This window comes from Mus caroli, unplaced genomic scaffold (genome assembly GCF_978045245.1).
Source record: "Mus caroli unplaced genomic scaffold, Mus_caroli_1 scaffold_13, whole genome shotgun sequence".
NCBI lineage: Eukaryota > Metazoa > Chordata > Mammalia > Rodentia > Muridae > Mus > Mus caroli.
Window position 1 is genome coordinate 53,428,948 of NW_028227268.1, and position 23,973 is coordinate 53,452,920.

Sequence of the window (23,973 nt, forward strand, 5' to 3'; positions counted from 1 at the left end):
CCTCAGGGTGGGAAGGGAAGAGAGAGCAACAGGGAGGGAGGTGGTTGCTTGGGTTCTGGGTTCCAGGGTGGATGCCTGTGCCTCCTTATCCCTAAGTCTAAGGACTCTGTCTTCTAGCATTGTCTGTAGGCTTCGGAATGCTAAGCGTGCCTGAGGGAGGTTGATGCTCAGGGCATCAGGGATGCCATCGGGAGGCAGGCCAGCGCACTGACTCTTCCCTGTGCCCTTCTGACCCTGCAGATTCCGTGGTGGTATCAAGGACCTGGAGGTGATGACCCAGAATCTGATCACCTCGGCCTTTGAGTTGGTCCGGGACGTAGAGCACGGAGTGCTGCTCTTGGACACTTTCCACAGGCTGGCCACTCGGGAGGTGCGACACCCCCGCCTCGTTCAGCTGACTTTTCTCATTTCCCTCTTTCCGATTCCCTGGCTTCCACATCTGCGAAGAGTGTGCCTGCTGCCGTGTGCCGTGTGGGGGCGAGAGGTTCTTCTGGGATGAGAGACCAAGGGAGCCCTAGCCCCAAGGAACGTGTCCCCTTGTTGCTTAGGCCATCATGCGAACCTATGAGAAGAAGGCTGTCGATCTCTACATGCTGTTCAATAGTGAGTTAGCCCTGGTGAACCGGGAGCTGAACAAGAAATGGCCCTATCTGGAGCCATACATGACTCAGTACTCTGGACAGGCCCACTGGGTGCGGATCCTTCGGCGACGCATAGACAGAGTCATGAATGTAAGTGCCCGGCCTCGTGGCTTTGGTAAACACCAAGTGCACAGGCTGTGTAGCCTGGGACGGGCAGGGTGAGTTCAGACAGCTTCCTCAGGCAAGCCATGGTTTGGTGTGCAGAGTTGGCAGGCGTGGTGGGGGGCACAAAGGTCATTTTAACATTCCGTATGAAGGTAGGGAGGAGACATAAGGTTGTCATCTGGGACGTCAGAGTAACAGAACAGGGATGTGACCAGGAGATCCAGAGACCTGGGCCAGCAGAACTTGCGCTCTCTGGAAGAACAGGAACGAGGGGCAAGGAGAGGGCAGGACTTTTCTCTTGTTGCTGAGTACTGAGCTCAGGCCAACCTGAGCTGTCCAGTGAGAACCTGTCAGTACTCTAGCTTTGGGGAGCAGGTAGGGGTGAAAGCTGGTGGAATTCCTTACCTGCTATCCTTGATTTATTCTGAGAGAAAGTGAGGGAGTCTGCAGATGACTGGGCTGAGGTGGGCCCGGGGTGCCCCGAACTAGAAGCCCTCAGGCCCTGTGTTTCTGTGCTGGTCTTCTCCTCCAGCTGTTGTCCTGGGGTGTTCACGTTGCCTCTCCTTGTGTGCCCACCTTCATGGTTTGGTGTCCTCCCTCTGTAGCACAGCCTCAGCCTCCTTCCAGGAGCTGAGGGGTGAGCAGGTAAATGAGCTTCCCCTTTGTCTCCCCCACCCCTACCCAGTGCCTTTCCGGAGCCCACTTCCTGCCCCATATTGGGACTGGCGAGGAGAGCATACATACCTATCAGCAGATGACTCAAGCCATTGATGAAATGGTTCGAAAAACCTTCCAAGAGTGGACAGCGACGCTGGACAAGGACTGCATTCGGCGACTGGACATGTCACTGTTACGAATTAGCCAGGAGAAAGTGGGCATGCTGGACGTCAACTTTGACAAGTACAGGACCCACCCTGGCACCTCCCCCTGTCCTTGGTGCTAGTCTCCTCTCACTCTCCCAAGACCTTAACTCCTCTCATTTTGGGTCCCCTCTCCCATCCCTATCTTTCCTGATGTCTGCTTTAATTGAGGCTGGTTTTCACCATGTTCAGGCTGGCTTTGAACTAGTGATCTTTGGCCTCAGTATGGTGCTGGGATTACAGTTGGGCTCCACTATACTCAGATGTTGTGACTACTTCTTCCTCTTCCTCTTTCTCCTCCTCTTCTTCCTCTTCTCTCTCCTCATCCTTTTTTCCCCCATGAGCTAGGGTTTCTCTGTGTAGCCCTGGCTGTTCTGGAACTCACTATGTAGACTAGGCTGGCTACAAAATCAGAGATCCACCACTTCTGCCTCCCCTCCCAAGTGCTGGGATTAAAGGCATGCACCACTGCCACCCAATAACTATTGCTTCTTAAATTTGGTTTTTCCGAGATTGGGATTGGGGTCTTAAATTCAGTCCTCAGTACTGAAAAAAATTAGTTTTTACAGCTTATTTAAAGTAAGCAAGCAAACAGACTACAACCATGATTTTAACAATTCACCAATGTACTAAACTAGTGATGTCACTGTTACGCCACTAGATGGCGGTGACAGCCCAGCTAAGTCATCTAACTCTGCTCGCTAGTCTGAGCTTTCCTAAGACAGCAGCACTCTTTCCCACAGCTTTGAAAGGTGATTTTCACATTGTTCTTTTAAAAAGGCAACTAGTTCATCAGTTATTAAGAATATACAGTGAGTTCCAGGTGTGGTGGCCCATTCTTAGAATCCCAGTACAGGAAGCTGAGGCAGGAGAGTTTTGAGTTGAAGACCAGCCTGGACCGCACTCCAAAGCAAAACAAAACAAACCCTCAAACCAGACAAACAGTCCGCACTTCGTATGCGCCAGGAACTGATGCAGGCACCGAGGACGTCCCTGTCCTCAAGGGGTTGTGTAGTCATTCTCTCGGCCAAGGTTCACTCAAGACCAGAACAGGAGAAAGCCGGGGTGGTGAGGTGTCTGTCTCAGGAGTGTGAATCTTCTGGTGTCTCGTTTTCCTAATCAGGAGATAAGTTTCTATGTGGTAGGCTGGGCTCTCCCTTGCCATCACCTGTGTGCCCTGTGGGAGAGCCGATTCCAGAGCTCCCAGGCCATTGTTCTAGGGTTGGCCCTAGCTCATATTTGCTAGACAAAGGTGCAGAAGGGAGATGAAGGTCCAGGGACAGATGGGACTATGTTCCGGACAACCAAAGGTGCCTGACCAGGGAGAGCTGACACACAGGAAGTGGAAGAATCAAGTTGGAGAGGCAGCAGGAGGGGTGAGGGGCAGACTTTAGTGTGTGTGTGTGGCTTTAGTGGGGATTGGGGGTGCGGACACTTAGAAGCCACACAGATGAGCAGTTAAGAACGAAGTGTAGGAAGATGAGGTTTGGGACAAGTAGTCGGGGAGGGGTGGGCATCAGCTCCCGTGAGGTTCTTCGGTTTTGAAGCTTTGGCACAAGGTAGGGGCCAAAAGAGCCATAAAATTGCCTCTTATGGCTAGAGAGATGGCTCAGCAGAGGACCTGGGTTTGGTTCCCAGCACCCACGTGGTAGCTCACAAACATCTGTGATTCCAGTTCCTGGAGACATGACACCTTCTTCTGATCTCTATTGGTACTAGGTACTCACATGATGTACATATATGCAGGCAAAACACTCACACACATGAAATACAATAATAAATAAGTCTTGCCTGGCATGGTGGTGCGCACCTCTAATTCCAGCGCCTGGGAGGCAGAAGTGTTTCTCTATGAGTTCCAGGTCAGCATGGTCTACACGGGGAGTTACAGGCCAGGCAAATTATCTAGCAAGACCCTGTCTCAAAAACAATCAAAAAAACAAACCCAAAACTCGAAGTTTTTTTTTGTTGTTGGGTTTTTGTTTTTGTTTTTGTTTTTTGGTTTTTCCAGACAGGGTTTCTCTGTATAGCCCTGGCTGTCCTGGAACTCATCTGTAGCCCAGGCTGGCCTCGAACTCAGAAATCCGCCTGCCTCTGCCTCCAGAGTACTGGGATTAAAGGTGTGTGCCACCACGCCCGGCCAAAACTCGAAGTTTTAAGTGGCCTCTTATTGATTTGAGACTCTGAAAAAGAAGGAACATTAGGCCCAGATTATATTATAACTGGTTATCTACAGAGTATAGAAGCAGATTCACAGCTAGTAATATATTTATATAGACAAACGGTTTAATTGGTTATAACATTTGCAGGTTCGTAATAGGGCTGAATACCACTCCCTACCCCCATACCCCCTCCAGACAGGGCTCTCCTGGGTAACAGCTCTGACTGTCCTGGAACTTGCTTTGTAGACCAGGCTGGTGTGAAACTCACGGAAATCCACCTGCTTCCGTTTCCCAAACACTGGGACTAAGGGTGTGTGGCACCACCACCCAGCCTAGGGCTGGATATCCCCAAAAGTGCTATGCTAGAGAGTCTCCCTCGCAGACAACCGTGGGCTAACGGTGTGAGCGTACTTGGCCACTATGTCCTTTCTCCATAAAATACGAGAGCAGTGCGTAGAGCCAGGGAGGCGGCTCTAAAAAGTGATGACCTCAGCTCCATCCCTTGAACTCAAGTGGTGGGAAGAGAGCTGACTCCCCCAAATTGTCCTCAGACCTACACACACACAGACAGACAGAGGCACACACAGGCACACATGCACTCACACAAACACTAAATAAATAAGCCTATAAATCTGAAAGTTTACATTCATAATACCATCAAAGCTGTAAACAAAAATAAGGGATTATATTTCAATCATGACATTTTCCTGTCTTAAGTTGATCATGTCAGAGATTTGGCCCCACGCTGTACAGTCAGTGTCTTCTGCACGGCTCGGCTTTCTAGAAGGTGGCATGAGATGCCCATGTGGTTAGGGCAGATGACTGCTTTAGTCATCTGCTTGGAAACAGGCTTTTCCCTCCCCTGCAGCTTGTTTGTTTGTTTGTTTGCGGAGCGTATGCAGAGGTCAGAGGACAATTTGTAGGTGTCAGGATGTTCCTTGTAGTCTGTGGGTCCCAGAGTTGGAGCTCAATGGTCAGGCTGCTGGCAAGGGCCTTTACAGCTGAGCTGACTCCCTGACCCTGCCTGCCTGAAATGCCTTCTGAATTCTCTTTATATTGGTGTTTTTCTCTCTCTCTCTCTCATACAAACACACACACACACACACACACAGAGCCTTGGGACATCATTTGTGACCTAGATTTATCTGAAAGCCAGACAATAGCTAAGCATTTCTTCCAAATAGAAGGTGGCTGTGTTTCTTTCTGTCCATTGGCAGCTGTTTTCTGGAGAAATATAAGGTGCCTAACAATACATTTGGTGATTTTAGGGCAAAAACTGCCTCAACTCAGTAAATAATAGATAAGAAAGAAAAGTCTGAGCTGATTAAACCCGAAAAAAAACTGGAGACAGTTTGACTCCCCACACTGATTAGCACCGCTGGGAGTGCAGATAGCTTTATCAGGCTTACCCTTCATGTTAGGTCTGGTGCGACCTTGAAGCATACTTTTGAAATGTCCCTGACAGTCCTCAGAATTAGTCAGGATTATCTGACTGTCCTGGGAGCCTTCTAGGCCCTAATAGGATTTATATTACCCCACAAGGGCCTTTCCCTCCATATGTCCCAAATATTTGAACTCTGAAGCCCAAATGGGCTTTTAGCACATTTTCTGGCCAGAGCAGCTCAGTAGATTGTACTTAATGTGTTCCAGGTGTCCCCTGTGCTTGGTTGAAAGAGCTGAGTTATCAGCCTTGTGGACCGGAGGGGCGGAACTTCCCCAGAGCAGGACAGAGCGCTGGTGCCTGCCCACCGTTGTTGTTCCCAGTGTGTCCCTCTCCTCCTTCCCCATCGGCACCAGCACCGTGTGTGCACTCTGGGCTGTCAGTACTGCCAGCCTGAGTGACCTTGTTTTGCTATCTTTATTCCACATTTGGGGCTCTATTATAAAACAGCTTAATAAGAAACGTCATCCCCCAAATGGAGTTGGAAAGAAGTTAGGTTTGTCAATCAAATTTGTGCTCTGGAAATTTATTGACAAAAATTCTGTCAAGGCTGAACATCATTTTTGAAAAGTTTAAAAAAATAAAACAAAACAAAAAAGCCGTGCTCTTTAGAACAACCTCAGGAGATACTGTCCAAATTCATTCTGCGGACTGACAAAATTCGATCATTTACCTTCAAGTTATTTTTGAAAATCCTGTCAAGATGAGAAAAATTCAGAGCTATTTTGGTGTGTTGTTGGCCAGTATTCCTTCCCCGCCGAGCTCGTCCGGATAGCTGTGAATAGAGACAAGTTCAGCCTCTCCAGTTTGAAAACATGGGAGAATGTGTTTCGACTACCTGAAATGGATCTGTGCATCAAGCCCTCCACTCTCTCTGATGGCGATAGCAGGTTTCAGCACGGGTGGCTACTGTGCGACCTGCTCAGCCACGTGCCTTTGTGTTGATGCGGCGGCTCCCTTCAGCAGAAGCCTGGGATATTCCTGTGTGTTTTGACCTCTCAAAAGGGAAAGACTCTACTCTTAGCTTTCACCACGGTGTATTGTTATAACGATCCTGTTGATCTCTTACTCTGTTTATTTCCTCTTTTCTCTTTTGAGACATCCTCAAACTCTTTAGCCTACGCCATACTAGAACTTGGTGGCAGCCCTCCTACCTCAGCCTCCTGAGTGCTGGGAATGCAATCACGTAACCTCAAGCCTGGCTAAGCCTAATTCTCAGCCTGAACGTCTCATGAGTATGGATAAAGAAGAAGGAAAAGCCGCTAATGGGTTAACACCACCCAAGGTACCGGGCATCCATCAGGGTGTTGGAACCACTTGGATAGGGCGGCTGAGGTACCTCTTTCCTTGTTGCATGATATTTTTTTTTTTTTAAAGATTTTATTTATTATATGTAAGTACACTGTAGCTGTCTTCAGACACTCCAGAAGAGGGCGCCAGATCTCGTTGCGGATGGTTGTGAGCCACCATGTGGTTGCTGGGATTTGAACTCTGGACCTTCGGAAGAGCAGTCGGGTGCTCTTACCCACTGAGCCATCTCACCAGCTCGTTGCATGATATTTTTGACATTAGTAATTAATGTTTGCTTTTGTTAGCACATTGTTCACTGCTGTTAATTCCTACAAACCAACTAGTACAATCCCTTCAGATAATATTTCCCCTCACCATCTAAGGAGCTGTACATGTCGGGGTCTCACCTTCTCTCACGCGGCTTCATCAGTGAATGAAGTTGTTTCGAGATCTGCTTCAGAAAGTCACATGGAATTTCCCCCAGTCTCTTTTTTATTTGTCTGTTTGACTTTTTAAAAAAAGATTTATGCCAGGCAGTGGTGGTGCACGCCTTTAATTCCAGCACTTGGGAGGCAGAGGCAGGCAGATTTCTGAGTTCAAGGCCAGCCTGGTCTACAGAGTGAGTTCCAGGACAGCCAGGACCACACAGAGAAACCATGTCTTGAAAAACAAATAAACAAACAAAAAGATTTATTTATTAAGGTTTATTTATTTATATGAATACACTGTAGCTGTCCTCAGACACACCAGAAGAGGGCATCTGAGCCCATTACAGATGGTTGTGAGCCACCATGTGGTTGCTGGGAATTGAACTCAGGATCTCTGGAAGAGTAGCCAGTCCTAACCTCTGAGTCATCTCTCCAACCCCTATTTATTTATTTTATATATAAAGTAATGAGTATACTGTGGCTGTCTCCAGACACACCAGAAGAGGACATCAGTCCCTTTTACTGATGCTTGTGAGTCACCATATGGTTCCTGGGACTTGAACTCAGGACTTTTGAAAGAGCAGGTAGTGCTCTTAATCGCTAAGCCACCTGTCCAGCCCTTCTGTTTGACTTTTAAAGTGTCCTAACACTGAACTCCAACCTCAGCCCTCTCGTCATGTATTAGTTAGTTAGTTAGTTAATCAATCAATCATTTCCTCTGACTTCCTCTTCGTTGGTTTCCATCTTTGTTTTGGTCAAGCGCATCCTTTGGGAGTCTTCAGGTGATGCACGGGAGCTGAAGTCTTTGAGTTCATGCACAACTGGCAGCCACTCTTTTCTGCCTTCATGTTAGTACACTTGCCTAGAATTACAGTTCTAGGTTGAAAACAATTTTTCCTGATTTCTGCCTCCTACTTCAAAGACATTCGTTAAATATCTGGTGAGCTGGGCAGTGGTGGTGCATGCCTTTAATCCCAGCACTTGGGAGGCAGAGGCAGGTGGATTTCTGAGTTAGAGGCCAGCCTGGTCTACAGAGTGAGTTTCAGGACAGCCAGGGTTACACAGAGAAACTCTGTCTTGAAAAAACAAAAAACAAAAAATATCTGGTGCCCACTGTTGATTTGTAGTTCAGAGGCTCAGAGGGGCTTATTCATTTTGAAGAAATTTTATAGCTTTATAAATAATGCCTGTTAGTGACAATGTTCCATGTTTAAAAAACTCAGAGACAGAAAAGCAGTTTATCTTCCGCAGTTTCTTAAAACATAAATTGCAAATAAATAAGCATTTGAAATAGTTTTATTCTTTAAATTATTCTCCTTTTAAGGTGAAAATAGAACTCTCTAGAGAGTTTAGGATATATTATCTTTTATATCATTCATTGACTGTACAATGGATAAACATTATATTTGTATGTATATATGCATATACATATATATAATATCTATGTGTACATCTATGTGTGTTTGTGTATAATGTGTGTGTGGTTTAATACGTGTAGATATATGTGTGCATTTGTTTATAATGTGTGTATAATATATGTGTGCTTATATACATATATGTGTGTCTTTATATATGTATATATGTGTGTGTGTATGTGTGTATAAAGTTTTGAGACAGCACCTTGTATGTACAGGCAAGATGGCCTTGAATTTCTTTTTTTTTAAATTTATTTATTTATTATATGTAAGAACACTGTAGCTGTCTTCAGACACTCCAGAAGAGGGCGTCAGATCTCATTACGGGTGGTTGCTGAGTCACCATGTGGTTGCTGGGAGTTGAACTCAGGACCTCTGGAAGAAGAGTCAGTGCTCTTAACCACTGAGCCATCTCTCCAACCCGGCCTTGAATTCTTTATGTTGCTAAGGACGACCTTAATGCCCTGATCCCTCTGCCTGTACCATGCATGTGCTAGGGATTAGAAGTATCTGTCACGCTGGGCGGTGGTGGCACACACCTTTAATCCCAGCACTTGGGAGGCAGAGGCAGGCAGATTTCTGGGTTCGAGGCCAGCCTGGTCTACAAAGTGAGTGCCAGGACAGCCAGGGCTATACAGAGAAAGCCTGTCTCAAAAAACCAAAAAAAGAAAGAAAGAAAGAAAGAAAGAAAGAAAGAAAGAAAGAAAGAAAGAAAGAAAGAGAGGAAGGAAGGAAGGAAGGAAGGAAAGAAAGAAGTGTCTGTCAGCAGGTTGCTTGATGGTCTTAAATCCATTTGAAATTTACTGTGGTGTAAGGAAGATGTTATAGATTCAACTTGTGTTTTTTATATTTTTAAATAGATTGAAAGTAAGTTGAACTAATCTTGATAATTTATTTATTTTCTACACGGCTGGTGGGTTTGTACATGCAAGGCAAGCACACTGCCACTAGCTAGACCCAGACATTTAGTGAGTTGCTATATTTATAATAATAATAATAAAAAAGTCTCCCAGCAAATCTCTATTTTTAGATTCACTCTTCTGGCTTATTCATGTGCAAGAACCAAACTGTTTTAATTACTGGCCTCATTTCTCTCTCTTCCTCTCTCTCTCTCTGTCTCTCTCTCTTAGCCAATTTTGATATGTATTTCTCATAAGAATTTTTTAAACAAAAGGTTTTATTCTCAGAATATTTTTATTAGAATATGGATTAGGTTAAATTTATAGCTTAGGTTTAGGAGAGTGAAAATCTCTATGATTTTGAGTATTTCTGTACAAAGATGGCGTTCTCCTTCCAGTTGGTGTCCTTTTGCTCACGAGTCACTTTCCAGTGTGTACAAGTCACTTCTGATACATCACTTTCCTTCAGTTGCCTTTGCCCTTTTCCTCTGTGACAAGGTCGGTCTTATTACAATTTCTATAGCAAAGAACTTTTGTCCTCTGCACCCAAATCAGAATAGATTATCTCAGAGCTGACATTAAATTAATAAACCGTATATTTTGAGTAAAATTATCCAAAAATACATCTTCAATAATTATAGCCTTTACTTAATTTTCGTATATAAGAGCCAGACATCCAGACGTATACGAGTTTTTTCTAGGGTCGGAGGGCACACCTGCAATCCCAGCTCTTGGAAGGTGGAAGCAGGAGGATTGGGAGTTCAAGGCTAGTCTCAGCTTCCTAGTGAGTTCCAGGCCAGCTGAGGCTTCCTGAGACACCATTTCAAAAAAACAAAACAAACCCAAACCGCTGGTTTTCAACAAAATTCATGCTAACAACACTGTTCAAGCCATCCTGACTTCTTAGAGACTGAGTGCCTGAGATTCCCTGTTGATCTCAGCCAGTGCTTCTCGGAGCTAAGAACATGTCATCCTGAAAAAGGAGAGGATCCTTTGAGGCAGCCTCTCTGTCTGGATGCCAGTCAGGAATATGTCAAATGGTGTGTGTGTGTGTGTGTGTGTGCGTGTGTGTGCACATACATCTGAGCCAAAGGGCAGCCCAGTCCCAGAAATAATTTAGTAGCAAATATAAACAGCTTGCTGCTGTCCCTGGTCATTTGACCTGACTGACCCAGTTTTCCAGTGCTTATAACCTACTTTCACATGGATTTTGTTGTTATTATTGGCGATATTTGTTTGTTTTCAAGACAGGGTTCCTCTGTGTAGCCCTGAGTGCTAGAATGATCTCTGTAGACCAGGCTGGCCTTGAACTCACAGAGATCCACTTGTCTCTGCCTCCTCAGTGCTGGGATTGAAGGCATGCATGACCACTGCCAGTCTTGAATTATTATTTTATGTGTGTAAGTATTTGTATGTATGTCAGAAGGTCAAGAAGATATGGGATCCCCTGGGATTGGAGTTACAGAGGGTGGTTAGCTGCCATGTGGGTGCTCAGAATCGAACCTGGGTCCTCTGCAAGAGCAGCTGGTTCTCTTAAGCACTGAGCCATCTCTGTTTGCTCTAAGAATATGTTTTATTATAAAGTATAGCATGCACAGAGAGACGTACTTAGCCTGCATGTTCAGATTAACAAATAGCTACATAAAGCACTCGGTGGCCTGCCGTGCCACTCCAGCGTAGGGAGAACATTACCCGAAGTCTGGAAGTCACCGCTGAGCAGTGCAGCCAATAAGAGCTGGGGATGATGTAAAAATGTTAGGTGTTTGTATAAGAACTGACACTCTGAGTTGAACATGGGGTCATATGCCTTTAATCCCAGCGCTGAGGAGGCAGGGGCAGGCAGATCTAGGTTCAAGGCCAGTCTGGCCTACAGAGTGAGTTCCAGGACAGCCAGGACTCTGTTTTTGTTTGTTTGTTTTGTTTTAAAGATTTATTTTATTTATATGAGTACACTGTAGTTGTCTTCAGGCACATCAGAAGAGGGCATCAGCTCTCATTACAGGAGGTTGTGAGCCACTATGTGGTTGCTGAGAATTGAACTCAGGACCTCTGGAAGAACAGTCAGTGCTTTTAACCGCTGAGCCATCTCTCCAGCCCTAGGACTCTATCTTTAAAAAAAAAAAAAAATGACTTTGTTGGTCTGTGTTGAAATCAGAAAATTTAGCTATATGAGGTTCATATTCTTACAGGGTGACAACCATGGCTCTAGCCCTTGAAGATGGAGTATGTCTTCTAATTTTAGGCAAATTTCTATTGCCATTTATCATGACATTGGAGTTACATAGTCCTTGGATAGAACTGAATTTCTGAGTTTTGCTTTACAAAAACAAAAGTTAGTTGTTAGTGGTGGGTAGGGTGTTGGAAAGTTGAGATCGTGGGAGGACATGCGTGTGGCCTTTGGACCCTGCATACATGTGGGCAGTGCTTTTCCTTGGTCACTTCCCGTGTGTGCCGGCTTCCTGTTTGATGTTTTCCCGTGTGCTGTTGTTCCTCCTGGGATGGCTCTGGTCTGGGGTGATCCTGTTTTTTGGAGGCTGCTCTCCCCTGAGACAGGAGCTGCAAGTGTGACAGCCATCCCTCTTGTCCGTGGACACACTGAGCTGGGGGTGCCTGCAGGACAAGCTGGGGAGACCTGGGAACCGATCCGCTTTCAGAGGCAACGGAAGCCATGGGTTTGGGTGATTCACCCTGGTAGAGTGACTGGAAATGCAGAACCTTTAGGGGCCCCCACTTAAGCGGGCTGTGGAGGCAGCAAATCCTTTCCTGTACTCTAGTGAGAGGATCCCAAGACACCCCAGAGAGGACAATCCCCTCTGAAAAGAAGATCAAAGGAGAGAACCTGGGGGAAGGCTGGGTCCAAGGAAAGTGGAGTGTTCGCCATAACATCAAAACCTCCAGAGGGGCTGAGTAGTGAGAGTGCTGGCTGCTCTTCCTGAGAACCTGAGTTCCATTCCCAGCACTCACATGGCGTCTCACAACTGTCTGTCACTATCTTTCTAGGGGATCCAATGCCGTCTTCCAGCCGCCCAGAAGTGGTACGTAGATATCATGCAAGTAAAACAGGCCGACACACAAAATAAAATTAAACAGTCATTTTAAAAAGCTTGTGCAGAAGTCAGGGAATATAAGGCCAAGAAGCCATGTCTCGTTGGACACGGCTGTGGGAACTCTTAGAGGAAAGGGTGGAGTGGGGAGGCAGGGCTGGAAGTGAAAGGGTGGCTTCCAGAACAGTTCCTGAAAGAGGCAGGCTCTGAGGGGGCGGGGCAGAGGGCAGGACCTGTAGGACACGGGAGTCAGGGGAGAAGGTGGTTTTTATTATATTATCTTTTGAGATTGTGGAATTTTGGCCATATTCCAATGGTAGGAAGGAACTACTGTGTTGAGGGAGTAGTGGGTGTGGCAGAGCTTGAAGGAGGACTGGGTTGCAGGACAGAGCCCCAGGGAGCATTAGTACAGAGAGGAGGGACTCTGAGGTCATAACCCTGAAGGGAGCCCAGTCCCAAGACAGGTCAGTTCACAGTCTGTGGCAGGAAGCAGAGGCAGCTCTCACCTGACGACTTTCTGCTGTGGAGAGAAGACTAGCTTTGAGAGGAGTGGGGTTTGCACAGTGATTGAAGAGATACATAATTGTCAGAGTTTTTTTTTCCCATTCTGTAGACTGCTGCTTTGCTCAAACCATGCTGTCTATTGCTGATATGGAAGGTTTTTTTTTGTTTTTGTTTTTGCTTGTTTGTTTGTTTTTTGAGACACGGTTTCTCTGTGTAGCCTTGGCTGTCCTGGAACTCACTCTGTAGACCAGGCTGGCCTCGAACTCAGAAATCCGCCTGCCTCTGCCTCCCAAGTACTGGGATTAAAGGCGTGCGCCACCACATCCGGCTCTAAGGTTTTTATTTTAATGAGGTCCCCATTACTAATCGTTGATCTTAGTGACTTTGGTATTAGTGTCCTGTTCAGAAAAGCCTTTCTTGAGTTTAAGCCTATCATGTACTTTCTATTCTGTCAGATTCAGGGTATCTGATCTTAGGTTGACCAAATTTGGAGTTGACTTTTGTGCGGGATGTATAGATACAAATCTGTTTTCATTCTTCTACCTAAAGCCACCTGACTAGACTAGCACCGTTGTTGAAGATGCTATCTTTTCTCCAGAGTGGGTTTGTTGTTGTTGTTGTTGTTGTTGTTTGTTTTTCTTACTGAAAATCAGCTGTCAGCCAGATGTGGAGGCAGCAATGCTCCTTTAATTCTTGAGAGACAGAGGCAGGTGGAGCTTTGAGTTCAAGGCTGGCCTGGTCTACATAGTAAGTTCTAGGACAGCCAGGGTTACACCAAGAAACCCTGTCTCAAACAAACAAAAACAAACCAATCAGTTGTCTGTAGGTGTTTGGAGTTATGTCCAGGTCTTCAGTTTTATTCCGTGGGTCAATATGCCTGTTCTCATGCAGATATCACAGTGTGTTTTGTTAGGATCGCTCTGTGATACAGATTGATCTCTGGAGATCTGGAGGAAGGAGTAAGAGAGTAACTGGGAAGGACACAGGATGAAGAAGCCTGGAGAGGCAGGCCAGCTGCTTGGACTAATCTGTGATCTTTATCAGCATCACTCAGCTGCAGTCACACGACTCAGCCTGGAGGATAATAGATTTCACCTACACCCCACCCCCTGGCCTGGAACCTGAGTGTACATCAGGTCTGCCTCAAACTTGCTTCAATATGTCTGCCTTTGCCTCCCGCGTGCTGGGATTAAAAGCAGGCACTAACAGGAGGCAAAAGCAGGCTTGTGCAGGAGTTCTTGTGAGATGTTTAAACTAAAGGACAAGAGTGGGGACTGGCAAAAAAAAAAAAAAAAAGTAGTTGAGCTGCACGGGGCTGGGACTGGAGGCTGTTGGCTCAGCGCAGTTGAGAGAGGGTATGCGTGGAGCCTTGCTTCCATTCCCAGCATAGACAACAAACAAAAACCATGAAATAAAGAACAGCCTGTAGAGGAAGTGAGCGGAGAGGAAGTAAGTGTTATCCCCTGAAGGATTTTGTGAGGTCAGAGAGCAGGTGGTTTGTATAATCTTGAAGCAGCTGGGGGCAGGCAGCTTTGGACTTAAGGAAGGGTCCCTGGGTGTGGCAGTGCAGGGCAGGGCAGATGGGAGAGTCAAGGGTACTGGGAATTGGGCTGCACACGCAGCATTCCCTCCACTACACAATGAATGTAAAATTGATAACGGGCACTTTCTATTTTTTCTCTGTGGGTTCTCTTCTCTACCTGGGTTCTCTTCTCTGCCTCCGTGTCCTCCCTTTTTCCTGTCTTCTGAGAGGTCTCAGTCCACTTTGCCTTGTTCTTATCTGGATTTCTGAGTGTTTCTGCGGTCATTTTGAACTTTGAGTGTGAAGGGTAGAAGCCCAAACCAAACACGAGACGAGAAGAGAACAAAGAATGTGCACTGAGGGATGATGGGAAACAGCAGAACTGTCACCAGTGAGCTCAGAGAAATGAGACTTCGTAAGATAAAATGGGGTGCTGTGGGAGCAGACACCAGCATCGCTCTCAAAGCTAAATGCTGCGCTGTGTGTCTGAGATCTCAACACTCGCACTTGGGAGATGGAGGCTGGAATATCAGGAGTTCAAGGTCATCCTGGGTAGCCTAATCCTCTCAAAACACCCAGGCAAGCAAACAAGAGCCCTTGCGCATTAGAAAAAGAGTGCAAAGACTCCTTCCACCTCGTTTTCCTATTCAACTCGCAGGAAAGGATCTGGAAGCTGATTGGAAGCTTGGGAAGGAGTGGGCAGGGCTTGTCAACAATAAATGTTGTTGCCTGTCCATGGGGCCCACTACTTGAGTATTCCCAACGTCTTCATTCTTAGACATTTCCTCCCAGGTTGGTAAGAGGCCACAGAAATGAATCTTCCAAACGGGGTCCTTTCCTGGTGTACTGCACGCCGTCACAGACATACTGCTGTCTGCTGATAGCATGGATCTCTCAGTGAGCAAGACTGCTAGGGTCTTAACCCTGCGCTTGTAAAGGGCTGTGTATATCCCCTGCACTCTCAGTATACCACTCTGCTTCTGTGGTCCCCAGTCAGGGTCATCTCCTACTTGTCATTGTGCTGTCCTCATCAGCCAACAAGGCTTCAGCCGGTTGCTGTCGCCAGGGAGAGACCCCTGCTCTATAGTCAGGGAAGGACAGAGAAAAGCCAGTGCTTGAATTATCTACTGGTCTTCCTGTTTGAATCCCACTTTCAAAGTTCCTTCTGTTCGGTCTCCTTGAACCTGCAGTCCCTGGGGCTGGTAGTTTCCCAGGCTCTTGGGCTGTGGCTCTTGCCAACTTAGGAGTCCCCTTCTGGTCCTGACCCAGGTCATCTACTCTTCAATTTCCAGGACTTAAACTGTTTTGACTTGTACCTGTGGGCATTTGCACCAGAAACCCAGAAATTCCCAAAGCTGCTGTGCTCATGGTTTTGGGAAGGAGCAAAGAGGACTCTGTCCAGTCTCCCTCTGCCACATGGAAGGCCTATTTCATGTCTGTCAAAACATTCCTTGTGTGCCTTGCCCCCAATCCTCTCTGTGCTACTGGCAGTGCCCTGAGCCATTCTGCTTTCTCTTCAGGACGCTCCTGATTCTCTTTGCGGAGATTGACTACTGGGAGCGGCTGCTGTTTGAGACACCGCACTACGTGATGAATGTGGCTGAACGAGCCGAGGACCTGCGCATTCTCCGGGAGAACCTGCTCCTCGTCGCTCGAGACTATAACAGGTAGGCGGGCCTCCATCTGCATCCCAGCCTTGAGTTCACTGCAGCTGCAGGGCAACCCAGTCTCTTCCTGAGGCTTTCCATCCTGAAAAAATGGCTTCCCGACGGGCGGTGGCGGTGCACGCCTTCAATCCCAGAACTTGGGAGGCAGAGGCAGGAGGATTTCTGAGTTTGAGGCCAGCCTGGTCTACAAAGTGAGTTCCAGGACAGCCAGGGCTATACAGAGAAACCCTGTCTCAAAATAAATAAATAAATAAATAAATAAATAAATAAATAAATAAAAATAAAAAAATAAAAAATAAAGGCTTCCCATTTCCTGCTCTTACATCCCCGCAGCCAGTTCTATCCCTTTAAAGCCATGGGGTGGCTTAGAAGTAACGGAATCAATTGCTCACAGTTCTGAGAGCTCTGGAGGTTCAAGATCAAGGTCTGGGCGGATCCAATGTCAGGTGAAGTTCTCTGCCTCCTGGTTTCTAAATGGCCACTCTCACAGTGTCCTCCGTAGCCCAGTGAGACAGGAGCTGTATGAGGCCTCTTCCTCAAGACACCAACCCCATTCAAGACAGCGTCACCCTTCATGGTCGAACCAGCTCCCAGCGCCCCTGATACCACAACAGAAGCTAAAGATTTTTTTTTTTTTTTCCGAGACAGGGTTTTTCTGTATAGCCTTGGTTGTCCTGGAACTCACTTTGTAGACCAGGCTGGCCTTGAACTCAGAAATCCGCCTGCCTCTGCCTCCTGAGTGCTAGGACCATGCCACCATGCCCGGCGAAGCTAAAGATTTTAACAGGCAGATTTTGGGAAGACAGTCGTACAGGTCTTTCTCACCTCAGTGGAAGCCCAAAGGGATGGAAACATGTAACTTTCTCTGAATGTCTAGAAAGGCTGTGTTCAGTGTGGTAGCCGTCAGCTGCACGCAGGTATTCCCATTTAAATTGTGGGATTAAAAAATTCCCCACTGGCACACATCGTTTCAAGCTCTCCTTGACTAACATTGGACAGCACACTTAGCATTTGTATTTACTTATTTAGTGTGTGTGGGGTGTTCTCTCTGTGCCTGGTGCCTGAGAGGCCAGAAGAGATCAGAGTTACAGATGGTTTGTGAATCACCACCATGTAGGGGCCAGGAACTGAACCAGAGTCCTTAGCAAAAACAAACGCTCTTAACTGCCGAGCCATCTCTCCAGCCCTGGTGTGCGAGTGGCGCCCAGAGGACAACATGTGGTAGTCCGTTCTCTCCTTCCACTATGTGGGCCCCAGGAATTGAACGCAGGTCATCCAACTTAACGGCAAGTCCCTCTAACCACTGGGCCACCCCACCAGTCCCTGGCCAGCACACTGTATATAACACATGCACTCTCACAGTTTCGTTAGGGAGCTCCAGGCTCGGAGCCTGCCAAGTTTCCTGGCACAAGGAGACGCCTTCGCAGTTTCCTTTCCCAGCCACCCGTCTTCCCTCGTTCACAGGATTATTGCCATGCTGTCCCCAGACGAGCAGGCCCTGTTCAAAGAACGGATCCGGTTCCTGGATAAGAAGATCCATCCCGGACTGAAGAAGCTGAATTGGGCCCTGAAGGGGGCCAGTGCCTTCTTCATTACCGAGTGCCGCATGCATGCCAGCAAGGTAGGCCGTGGCCAACAGACACTGAAGGAGGAGGCCCCAGAAGTATTGTAAAATAAATGAAATCTGCTGGGGGAGGACGCCCTCCTCCCTAACATTTGGTGTTAGGAATTGATCCCAATGTCTTGTCTTGTTTTGTGCATGCCAGGCAAGTGTTTTATCAATGAAGGGGAGGGATTTTTTTTTTTTAAACTTTTTTAATGTTGGAAACTCTGGCAGAGGCTAAGTGGGGGGGAGGGGTAGAATCAGGTCCATCTAAGGTGCCCCCACGGTTCAAGGGGGACATGTGTCATAGAATATGCCACCCGTGACCCCAGGTGCAGATGATTGTGAACGACTTCAAGGCCTCCACCCTGACCATCGGCTGGAAGGCCCAGGAGATGTCGGAACTGCTGCTGGTGCGCATCACTGGCAAGCAGGTGTACAGGGACCTGGAGTTCGAGGAGGCCCAGAGAGAGCACCGGATGACCACACAGCAAAAGCTGGTGAAGCTGCACCAAGATGTGGTGAACATCATGACCAACTCCTACGAAGTGTTCAAGAATGACGGCCCCGAGGTAGGCATCCCATGACCAGGCTTCTATGGCAGAGAAAACGCATGCATACCCCCCTTCCACGCCCTTTCACTAATTATGTTTTTCAAATATTCGGTGCTGGTCCCACATTCAGCTCACCTTCAGTGTTTCAGTGTCCTTCTGGCAGCATCCAAGATCTTACCTCTCTTTCCTTAAAGATTTGTTTATTTTTATGTTTATGGGTGTTTCACCTGCACATAAGTGCACCATGTGTGTGCCTGTTGCACTCAGAGGCTGGAGGAAAGCATCAGGTCCCCCTGGAACTGGAGTTAAAGATGGTTAGAAGCTGCCTTGTGGGTGCTGGGAACCGAACCTGGGTCCTCTGCAAGAACAGCTAGTGCTCTAACCACTGAGAGGCCCCACCCAACCTAGTCCTGCATTTCTGTAGCTGTCTTTCTCTTGTTCCCATTGGCCCGGGCTCATTTCCCAGGCCCCGCGCTGGTCCCTCCAGAGGAGCCTCTTCCTCTCCTCCTCTGCCCCCAGATTCAGCAGCAGTGGTTGCTCTACACCATACGGCTGGATCACATGATGGAGGACGCCCTGCGCCTGAACGTGAAGTGGTCACTGCTGGAGCTTTCCAAGGCCATCAACGGGGATGGAAAGACCACTCCAAACCCGCTCTTCAGGGTCCTTGTCATTTTACAGAACGATGTGCGGGGAGGTGGGTCACAGGTAAGGCTGCCCAGCCTCTGACACCTCAAAAACTCTCACACCCCAGCCCTCAGTTTCTTCTAATATTTTTTTAAATTCATTTTTAAAAATTAAAATATAATCACAATATTTCTCCACTTTCTTCTTCACAGTGCCTTCCATGTTCCCAGTTTGCTCTCTCTCAAATTCATTACCCCTTTAACTATTATATGTGTGTGTATGTGTATATATAATATATATAAAAACAGACTCAGCAGGTTATATATATATAATACAATATATAAGCATATTTACATATTTTAAATAGTCTGTTTAGTGTTAGGGCAGACCCCTTGTTATTAGATAACCAATTGAGGGACTCTTTTTTTTTAAAGTTACTTATTTTTCTTATGTATGTGAGTACATGTTAGACCCACCAGGAGTGGGCATCAGGTTGCTGGGAATTGAACTCAGGACCTCTGGAAGAACAGTCAGTGCTCTTAACTGCTGAGTTCCTTTTTAAGATATGTATGGGTGTGGGTGTTTTGCTTGCATGTATGTCTGTGTGCGTGATGTGTGTGTAGAGGCCAGAAGAAGGTAGTGAATCCCTTAGAATTGGAGTTACAGATGGTTGTGAGCCACCATGTGGGTACTAGGAATTGAACCCAGATCCTCTGGAAGAGCAGCCAGTGCTCTTAGCCATCTTGCTAGCCCCTCTTCTCCGTACTCTTAAAGGCTGTCTCCTCCTTAGCCTGCAGGCCCAGGTCTGGGGTGTTGAGCCTTAGAGGCCTCGAGGCTTGTGTCTCCAGCCAGCTGCGCTAAGCTCCTCTGCTCTGTCCTGCAGGTGGAATTCTCCCCGACTCTGCAGACACTGGCGAGTGTGGTCAATGACATAGGCAGCCACCTCTTTGCCACCATCTCCGTCTTCCGCCACCTCCCCGACATCCTCACCAAACGCAAGATGAATCGAGAGCCCATTCATGTACTTGTGGGTGCGTGGGCTTTGGGGAGGCACACAGTGGGCAGGCTACGAGAAGAAACCGAACCCCTTTACACTGGGTTTGGTAGTCTCTATAGCTGGTGGGAATCCCAGCCGAGTGGCCACTGAAGAAGGAGCAGGGACAGGGAGGGGACTCGAGGTTACATGACTGATGTCCGCGCGTGGGTAGTGAACACCGGGATGGGAGGTGAGCAAGGATAAGTTCGAGACTTGCGTTGGACTTAAAAGAGGTCTTGATTCCCACGGGGCATGATTCCCACGGGGCACAGACCTCTGATCCTGTGCAAGGGACACTGATCACACTTGCATTGCTGCCCCCTTACGGTTCTCTCTCTCTCTCTCTCTCTCTTCTCTCCTTCCTTCCTTCCTTCCTTTTCCCTCCTCCCCAAACAAGGTTTCTCTGTGTAGCCCTGGTTGTCCTGGAACTCACTCTGTAGACCAGGCTGGCCTTGAACTCACAAGAGATCTGCCTGCCTCTGCCTCCAAAGTGAGGACATTAAAGATGTGCACTACCATAGCCCGGCTATTTTTTTTTTTTAAATTCGTGTATTATTATTTTATGTGTATGGGTGGTTTTTGCCTAAATGTGTGTCTGTGCACTGTGGGTGTACCTGGTGCCTATCAAGGCCAGAAAAAAGGCCTTGGATCCCTTGGAATGAAAATTACAGACAGTTGTGAGCCTCCTTGTGGGTGCTGGGAACAGATGCACTGAAGGTCAGAACTTAGGAATCTTTTTCTGGGGCTGGAGACATGGCTCAGTGGTTAAGAGCACTGGCTGCTCTTCCAGAGGTTCTGAGTTCAATTCCCAGCAACCACATGGTGGTTCACAACCATCTGCATTGGGATCAGATGCCCTCTTCTGGTGTGTCTGAAGAGAGCGACAGTGTACCCACATACATAAAATAAATCTTTTTTTTAAAAAAAAGAGAAAGAAAGTACTTTCCCTCTCCCTCCCTTCCCCTCCCCCTCTTTCCCTCTTCTCAGGTTTTCCACCATTCCCATCTCTAGTATTTTGTTCTTTCCCACCAATCCTTGCGACGATCCTCTAAACAACCACGCAGGTCCTCTTATCCACTGAGCTGTCTCTCCAGCCCCCCCCACCCCACAAGTTTTCCAGTGCTCATGTTTGAGCACATGTATTTGTGGAAACAGGTGAAGTGGAAAGTCCCAGGCAGTGCCCAGGGGCCAGGCTGCAAAGTGGGCTGGGGTGGGTGGGTGTCAACCAGAAGCATCTTTCTTGGCCCTTCGTAGAGCGAGACGAGGACATCAGGAAGATCCAGGCCCAGATCAGCAGTGGCATGACTAACAATGCGAGCCTGCTGCAGAATTACCTCAAGACCTGGGACATGTACCGGGAGATCTGGGAGATCAACAAGGACTCCTTCATTCGCCGCTACCAGCGCCTCAACCCCCCTGTCTCCTCTTTTGATGCTGACATTGCCCGGTGAGTATCTAAGCACAGGGCTCACTGAAGGAGACTGGGGCCCAGGGACTAGGAATGGGGCCTGGGTGAGCAGCAGGCACGGACACTGTGCACCCTGGGCAACAGGAAAATTATGCCGGAGAGGTCCAGAAAGAGCTGGACAAAGTTTAGGGAAGGCAGTTGTTTAGAGGAACGTTGGAAGGGTTGGTGAGAAAGGACAAAATGCTAGAGATGGGAATGGTGGAAAACTTGAGAAGAGGAGGGAGAGAGGGGGGAGGGGGAGGGGAAGGGAGGGAGGGACAGAGGAGGAGGGGTAGGGGAAGCACTTTCACTCTAAGAGCTCTAAGGCTGGACCTAAACAGAAGAGGATTCTTAAGTTCTGACCTTCACTGCATCTTCTCGTGGTCCCCAGGCCATGGCCATTTAACATCGCAAGGAAGACAAGTGCATGGTTGATAGAGTGGGAGCCGAAGCATGCTGGGAAGGCTTGGACCCAGTTCTGACACTGACTGGCTGTGTGGTCTCAGGCAGGGGTTTTACGTCTCCCAGGCTTCAGTTTCCTGTAAAATGGTTATTCTGCAGCCTGTCATAGGATGCGAGACTGTTAGATGTACAGGAGAGCCCTCCATGAGCTCTGAGGGCATGGAAGGCTCTTGCTGTGACTGTTCTGACCATGGCCCCATTGCAAATGATGAGATACACAGGTTGGGGGGTGGGGGGCAGGGGCAGGAGCATGCCAGTCAGTGTCCATTACCATAAAGAATCAGAAAGGAGGTTTGTTTTGGTTCACAGTCAGGGAGATTTTAGCCCATGACCAGTGGGGCCATGCTTTGGGCTTATAGATGCACTCTATAGTAGATGCAAAGGCATAAACTTTATGGCTTAGAATAAAGGAGAGACAGATGGGGGTAGGGCATGGGGGTGGGGGACAAGGACAGGGATATGGGGGGGCATAACCCCAGTGTGGAAAGACTTCCTACTCCTTCTTATTTGGTCTCCCCTTTCCCAGCGTGTTAGATGTATGTATATGAGAGCCCTCTGTGAGCTCTGAGCACCAGGCTGCAGGTTGCTCACCACACAGACCTTTGGGGGATTTTGAAATCCACAGTAAAGCAGAAAGAAAGAGGGTTTCTGGCAGAGGCAGTAGGAAAAGGATTTGTGAAGGAGGCTCCTGCTGAGCTGTGGATTAGTGCTTCATCAGGCGGAGATGGGGACATGGTGGGCACTGGGGAAAACAGCAGAGGCTGAACAAGGTGCAGGTGGGAGCCCACCAGTGAACAGACCAGTCAAGGAGGCAGACGGAGGGACCTCCATGCAACAGCATGTCCCCCGAGACACCCTAAGGCCACCACCACGTTATGGATATAGATGGTCAAAGAGTCCCAGAAAAACAAAACAAAACAAAACAAAAAAAAAAACCCAAACCAAAAAACCCTAAAAACATTCAAGGTAAGCCCATCTGTAGTTCCAGCTACACAGGGGACTGAGGCAGGAGGACCACTTGTGTTCAGGAGTTTGAGTCCAGCCTGGTAAAATGCAAAAGCTCTTATCTCCTAAACGAAGCTCCTGAGGCAACTGAGCAACTGAGTGGGAAGCTGTGGTGCGAGCCCAGCCTGGACGGAGGCAACTCCGGGTGTGTGCGAGGCAACTCCGGGTGTGTGTGTGTGTGTGTGTGTGTGTGTGTGCGCGCGCGCGCGCTCAGGCTGAGGCTGCAGCTTTGTCCTGCCCAGCCCTTGAGAGGTGGACACCGTTTGGTGTGGGTGATACCTGGCAACAGAACCAGCTAGGACTGCAGGTTTGAGTGGAAGGAAAGGAGTGCAGCTGTGGTGTTGGGGTCACCCGTGGGGGAGTAAAGCCCGCCTAACAGATGTGTGGCCTCACAGCTACACGGAGGTGGCGAACAATGTGCAGAAGGAGGAGACGGTCCTCAACATCCAGTTCGTGATGCTGGACTGCTCTCACCTCAAGTTCTCGCTGGTGCAGCACTGCAATGAGTGGCAGAACAAGTTCACAACCCTGCTCAAGGAGATGGCGGCCGGGCGCCTCGCGGACCTGCACTCCTACCTCAAGGACAACGCTGAAAAGTAAGGATTGCCTGGGACACCCTCGAGGGCGGGGGTGGGGGGGTGGGGGGGAGGCGTGTGTGATGCGTGTGTGCAGGTGTGTGCGCATGTGCATGCAGGTGTGTGTGCCTGTGTGTGTGTGTGTGTATGTGCAGGTGTGTGTGTGTATGCACCCATGCATTTGCCTGTGCGTGTGTGTGCACGCATGTGTGTGCATGCAGGTGTCTGGGTATGTGCTTTCCACCTAATCCTTTCTTTCCTGACTTTTAGAATCAGCCGCCCTCCCCAGACGCTGGAGGAGCTAGGGGTCAGCCTGCAGCTCATGGACACCCTGCAGCATGACCTACCCAATCTGGAGACTCAGATCCCCCCCATTCACGAGCAGTTTACCATTTTGGAGAAGTACGAGGTGCCGGTTCCGGACACTGTAAGTTCCCGAGGTGTTTGGTCCACCCCAGTCTCAAGCATAAAGCAGTGGTGACAGCCAGTGGAGGACCTTTCCAGAGAAGTGAGAGAGGTGCAAAACTCCAGAGGACCCAGTCTAACTCAAATGATGCTTCTCCCCCTCCATTGATGACCTTCTTTTAGGCCCCAGCAACTTGAGACTAGTTTCTAAGGGATCGATCACGCACACAGAGCCTATTTATGAAGAGTCGGCGGGCCCAGTGATTGGAGAGTGGGGTGGGGGT

At 48.1% G+C, this 23,973-nt stretch overlaps 1 protein-coding gene across 1 annotated transcript in view; it reads left to right on the top strand.

The window, feature by feature from the left end:
- The window catches only part of Dnah2 (dynein axonemal heavy chain 2), a 130,776-nt gene that overhangs the window by 31,222 nt on the left and 75,581 nt on the right, over positions 1-23,973 (top strand). Inside the window, exons 12-22 of the mRNA XM_021176049.3 lie at positions 241-370; positions 549-731; positions 1,432-1,646; positions 15,829-15,975; positions 17,440-17,596; positions 17,911-18,150; positions 18,652-18,840; positions 19,643-19,790; positions 21,050-21,242; positions 23,105-23,305; positions 23,555-23,711. Coding sequence (XP_021031708.1) covers positions 241-370; positions 549-731; positions 1,432-1,646; positions 15,829-15,975; positions 17,440-17,596; positions 17,911-18,150; positions 18,652-18,840; positions 19,643-19,790; positions 21,050-21,242; positions 23,105-23,305; positions 23,555-23,711 — 1,960 coding nt within the window. The remainder of the gene's footprint in view (positions 1-240; positions 371-548; positions 732-1,431; positions 1,647-15,828; positions 15,976-17,439; positions 17,597-17,910; positions 18,151-18,651; positions 18,841-19,642; positions 19,791-21,049; positions 21,243-23,104; positions 23,306-23,554; positions 23,712-23,973) is intronic.